The sequence below is a fragment of the Nannospalax galili genome, unplaced genomic scaffold (assembly GCF_000622305.1).
Source record: "Nannospalax galili isolate Female #2095 unplaced genomic scaffold, S.galili_v1.0 scaffold1114, whole genome shotgun sequence".
NCBI classification, from domain to species: domain Eukaryota; kingdom Metazoa; phylum Chordata; class Mammalia; order Rodentia; family Spalacidae; genus Nannospalax; species Nannospalax galili.
In genome coordinates, this window is record NW_008333882.1 from 20,274 (window position 1) to 26,433 (window position 6,160).

At 38.1% G+C, this 6,160-nt stretch overlaps 1 protein-coding gene across 1 annotated transcript; it reads right to left on the minus strand.

Annotated features, from left to right (window-relative positions):
- Positions 1-3,778: 3,778 nt before the first annotated feature.
- On the minus strand, positions 3,779-4,132 carry LOC103730453 (putative gustatory receptor clone PTE01). The gene has a single exon (XM_008828673.2). The coding sequence runs from the start codon at positions 4,130-4,132 to the stop codon at positions 3,779-3,781; it is 354 nt and encodes a 117-aa protein (XP_008826895.2).
- Between the last annotated feature and the right edge of the window lie 2,028 nt (positions 4,133-6,160).

A 6,160-nucleotide genomic window follows, 5' to 3' on the forward strand; every position in this document is an offset into this window, starting at 1 on the left:
GGGCTAACAGTATGGTCTTAAACACCCAAAAGGAAAGTATAACCAAAAATTAAAGTCATCAGTATATTTTAAGATTTCAAGGGATTATACAACCCAGGTATTAGACTTAAGTTCTTATGTTATTTAGACAATTATCTCTTACTGATAATTTTGTTCCTAATAAGACGCTACTCAGGTGTAAGAACTCAAACCTTGGTCTTCAATATTGTAGTGCCCACTCATATCTAAGGGAGACAACCCACTATTGTTCTAGCCTAAAAAATTAAATGATGACTAAATTCGTTTTCTTTCCCTATCTAGAAGCATTTGAGAGGTAACCGACACTGATTCTAGTACTCCATCACCTATCAAAATGCCTGTAAACAAATCCTGGGTCCATCACTCTCGAGCCCAGCCTTTTCTGAATAAAAAACAAAAGTATTACCTTGGTGCTAACCATTGCTCCTTGCCTCTTCAGATATTTTCAGGACCAAAATCCAAAAACTAGCTCTTACTCTCCTACTAGTTTTAACCAGTTGTTACTTTCCTTCCCTCTACATGTATACAAGAGCCTGTCAACCATCGAGGACCCTGTTGAGATGCACGAGGAGGGAACCCCCATTGTTTGATCAACCCCTAATCCACCAGCCTCCCATGTCGACCTTGTCCGGCAGGAAGTAGCAAGATGACAATGATGCCCCCTATCTTATAACGCAAAAAGCTGAAATGTTAGGACTCAGATACAGAGCAGCCCCCCTCACACACACCAAGAAGGCCTCACAGTTCCACAAGCTCCTGTGAAAATCACCTTGGCCTTTGAAATCAAAAGCAGACTTTTCTCCCATTTGGCCAAAACAGCAGGATTACACTTTGATCTCTAAAGGGGGCAGGTTTTAACAGTTCTGCTCTCCCTCTTGTCCCTGCCTAATCTTAAAAAATATATCTTCCCGACTTCTGCACCTTCCAGAAGCCTTGCCCTATAAAAGACCCCAGCTCATGACCCATGGGCAGACATTTTCCCTACGGAGGGGAATTTGTCCCATGTGTTTTTTTTGCTCATAAACTGTATTCCGCTGGAGTTTTATCTGTGTCTTGGTGTTTTCTTCTGATCAACCTGATTCATCCATCACCTACTTCATCTATCAGTCATGGCAGATAATCTCTTTGATGTGTGTCCATATGTAGTTTGTGAGTATTTTGTTGAGAATTTTTGCAACTGTGTTCATTAAGGGTATATGCCAATAGTTTTCAGTTTTGTTTGTCTTTGCCTGGTGTTAGTAATAGAGTAATACTGACATCACAGATGGAGTTTGGGAGTTCTCCCTTTGTTTCAAATACAGGTCCATGACACAATTCCAAGACACAGTTTCAAAACACATCTTAGGGGACAGATATCCTCTGAGTTTGGGCCCAGTTCTAAAACCTAATTTAAGAGTCAAGCTGTTTCATTCAGGCAATGTTAATGCTGTGCATAGGATCAAGTTTTGAGGAAGACCATTGATATATTTTCTTCACTAGCAGCCTTTATTGCACCTACATAGCTAGCCTACAGGGAAAAGTATGGCTGGTTAGTAGAGGTTGATATCTATATGTCCTAAATCCAAACTGTCTTCAGCAATAGGATCTTACTATCTAGTTATGGTATGCAACCAAAAATAATGCCAATAGCTTGTGTTGCTTTAGATGTCTCTGGGGCCTCCCTAACCAATAATTTGTAGGGACACCCACTGTAGCATAATTGACCTACCAGGGGCCACACCATTAAAGAAAACTGACTATTCCTCCCCCAGAAATCCTCAACTGTCAATAGTTTCTCATTTAGGTGTGGGACTCATGAATCCCTTTCCACTCCATGCTAGAATATTGACTGGCTAGATCTTGTGCAGATCTCGTACAGATAAAAACAGCTGGGCTGGAGAGATGGCTCAGAAGTTAAGAGCACTTATTGCTCTTGAATAGGACCTGAGTTTGATTCCCAGAACCCACGTGGTGGCTACTAACCATCTTTAACTCCAGTTCCAGGGGAGTCTGAAACCCTCTTCTGACCTCTGTGGCATTGGATGACACAGTTGCACTCACATACATGCAGGAAATACACTCATACACATAAAAGGAAAATAATAAATAAAAATACTAAAAGAAAACAGCTGTTGTGAGTTCATGAGTATGGATGCCCTGTCATACCCAAAATGCTGTTTTGCTCCAGTCTTCCACGGTTTTCTGAACCTTGCAGGTGTGTGATATAGTTGTATCATTTGTAGCTGAGCAGCATATATAGCGTTTTCTGAACCTTGCAGGTGTGTGATATAATTGTATCATTTGTAGCTGAGCAGCATATATAGCACTATCTAGTACAATGAAAGTTAGCAGGTGGGGCAGAAGCTTCCTAGTTAGTACCAGTTTGATTTATCCACATCCTGTGACAAAAGTGTGTATTGCCTTCAGCTACAGAATTTTTCCATTTAGTTCTTGTGGGCAATTTAGCAACGACAATAGCCTACATTCTTTGAGAGGTCTCTGGAATGCCTCTGGCCAACAACCCAAGGATAGATATTCCATTCTAAGCATAGGGTTTTTTATTTGGCAACTTTTGTGTAGGGTTCAATTAAAGATATGCATGTGTGTTTCTATAAATCTCATAAAATAGTGAGTTTCCATATGCCTTTTCCACACATCCTTAGTGTAAACCCCCCTGTGCCCCACTGAGTAACAGTTAAAAGCAGCAGGTCAAGATACACCCATGAGTGCAGTAGTGGCATTAATGCTATCAAGGTAACAAATCACTTTCAGTTTGCTTTAAGGCCTGCTCCTCCAGAGGAAATGTATGCCTGGTATTATAAATCTGGTCAAGAATCCATTATTGGAGAGCTCATAGGCTCCAAGGATGAAGCTACTGCTATTATATTGCTAAAGTGACATAATGTCAAAATGTCTACTTTCAGTGCAATAAATATATGTATCTATATAGATGTGGTTTTCTGAGAAGTTATGTCTTCATAGACCAGAAAAAGAAAATGTTTATTGCTTGCCTTTTTGTCTTTTTTAGAAAGCATTTCTATTTAGAATAAATATCATTAATACATAATACATGCATACATATCAATTTCTCAATTGTTGATTATCCAATACTCTTACAACCGACATGAAGAAATATTAAATTGCTATCAAAATATCTGAGTATTTTATTGCAAAGAGAATAGCTAGTAAAATTGAGGGGTATGTTTCTGTCAAGACTACTGTAAATATTGTTCACAAAATAACATTGTTAAAATAATATTTTTATTTCCATGATTATTTTTGCAATATCTTTATTTTAAAATTTACATTTTTTACAACTGTCAAGTGCCCAACTCACTGGTCTTACCTCATTCACATTGTTCTGTAGTTTTCACGATCCATCTCAAGAGAGTTTTCACCTCCCAATTTGAATATTTGTACCCAGTTCTCTAACTCCCCTATATGTAGCTCCTCATCAGTGCCTACTACCATTCTACCATTAAACATGATGGGAACTTTAATTGAAAGAAAATGTTAATTTTACCAGAAAGCAAGAGTTACAAGATAAAATGTTGAATTCCTATGCATTTCTCAACATAAATTCCACCTAGATTCCATCAGTAAGATTAGACTTCTCTACAAACTGCCCAGGGAAATTTTCATTCCTCAAGCTGTAGATGAAGGGAGAGAAGAGTTGAGCTCACAGTGTAAATAAATGAGCCTCCAAACCTTGTTTAGTAGAATGTGACCGTGTAGAAACAAAGTACACACCAGCACCTGTTCCATACTATAAGCAAATAACTTACAGGTAAGAGCCACAGGTGGAAAAGGTTTTATATTTGATGCCTGATGAAGGAATATAAGAGAACAGGATCCAAGAGATGGTGAAAAGCCCATATATGGTAGCAAGAACACACTTGACAATGCTCTTAGAGATGGTGTCACAACAGGCAAGACTAAGAACTTGAGAAGACTCACAGAAGAAAGTGGAGATTTCCACATCCTTTAAGCAGGTGCTGTTCAAAGCAATTAAATACTGTGCCTTGGAGTACAAAAGACTAGCCAAAACCAAAAGCAAAGTGGTGCAGAGGTAAGGGGTCATGAGTACTTGGTAATTCAGAGGGTGACAAATGGCTACAAATCGATCATAGGCCATCACTGTTAGAAGCATGTCATCCACACATACAACAATTGTAAAAAGAGACATCTGAGTGAGGCAGCCCACATAGGAAGTCTTTCTGCTGTAAGTTTAGTTGCTCACAGTCATCACTGGGAAAGTAATGGCGATGAAGGAGATGTCAGAAAATGACAGCTTTCAGAGGAAGAAGTACATGGGGGGGGATGGGAGCCACAAGGATGATAATTAGATTCCCAGGACCTGCCTTAGGTATGTGGACAGGAATAGCCCAAAGAGGATGGGCTTCCGTTCAGAGGAAGAAGTACATGGAGGGGATGGGAGCCACAAGGATGATAATTATATTCCTAGGACCTGCCTTAGGTATGTGGACAGGAATAGCCCAAAGAGGATGGGCTTCAGTTCTGAATCCTCTGAGAGACTCATTAATTGCATGTCATGGATATGTGTTAGATTGTATAATTCTGTATTGTTTGGACACCATTTGGAAAAAAACAGTGGGTGTGATGAAATACCCATATAAACTAACATCACAGATACCCAATAATATAAATACTTTCATTGAAGTATCTACCACCGAAGTATTCACATTTGACATAATCCCTACATCTACTTCATTTCTTTTTTGAAAATCTCCATGTGTTTAGACACTCTCATTGCTGTTTCCCTCATTAATTCCATTTCTGATTTCTGTACATTTAGCTGAATGATGTAGAAAGACCATGAACATGAGAGATAAGAAATCCACTATCAAAATAAAATGAAGTCTAGTATTCTAAAAAGAAACTGTCTCATAACTTTCCTTATTTTGAAAGAATATTTTTGATATAAGATAACTAAGAAGCATTATGTACCTGATTTTACTCTAAGACATTGTAATGGATATATTAATTAGCAATAATTTTTTCTTGTGTGTATGTATGTGTGTGTGTTTATACACATTTTGACGTGTATGTGTACATGCATGTGAGGGGGACAGAGTTCAATGTCTGGTGTCTTAATTGTTGTCCGCTGTATTTTTTGAATCTGGAAATGGCAAATATTTAGGCTGAGTGTACAGGGATCTGACTGTCTCAGGTCTTCATGTTTGTACAGAAGACATTTCACAGAATAAGACATCTCCCTAGCTCAAATTACAATATTTTAAACTGTGCAGGTTGCATTATCTGACACCTAAATTAATGTTGATAATTTGTAATTATCGAACATTGTGGGACTGTAGAGATTGCTCAGTGGCAAAGAGTACTGGCTTCTCTTGCAGAGGACCTGGGTTCAATTCCCAGCACCCACATGGTGAGTAACAACAGTTCTAACTCCTGTTCCAGGGGACCTGACACTGTCTTATGACCTCGGTGGGCATTACAAGACACAGGTGCACTTACATACATGCAAGCAATACCCTTAATATACAAAAATCTTAAAAAATAAATTTTTTTTCTTAAAAAGTACATCAATATGTGTCAGGTATTTGATAGGAGTTTAATAGCTTCATGACATAATATTCATTCTTTATGGATTTTTTTCCTTAAAAAATCTAATAAATACACATATAGTTAAGAGTGATGTTTGAAGTCTATTGAATATATTTTAATTAAATGAACACCATCAAAGACATCAATGACCACAAATGTGACATTAGTGCATGTTGTTTTAATGGTGACACCATGCCTAGTACCCATGTAAGCTCAAACCAGAGAAAATTCCAGCATAGAAGTGGGGAAGTGGGGAGGGAAAGAGGCCCAATCATAGCTGTCAAACTATTGGCAACCAAAGCTGCTGGGAGAGGAAGAGTCCATTTTCTTTAAGGATATGACGCTGGGTACATTAACCAGGCTCCCTTGGAAGGACCCACACCAAAAGGGCATTTGTAGAAACAAATTTTACCTAATAGATCAAAATATATTGTATGAAATTCACAAAATATCAAAAAAATAAAAAAGAAAATCTCACACTAGTACTACAACTTAGGAACTTTTTCCTGGAAAAAAAAGGAATAATTCCACCATGGTGAAAATGAAATATTTATAAATGGAAATGTTAAAAGATGCT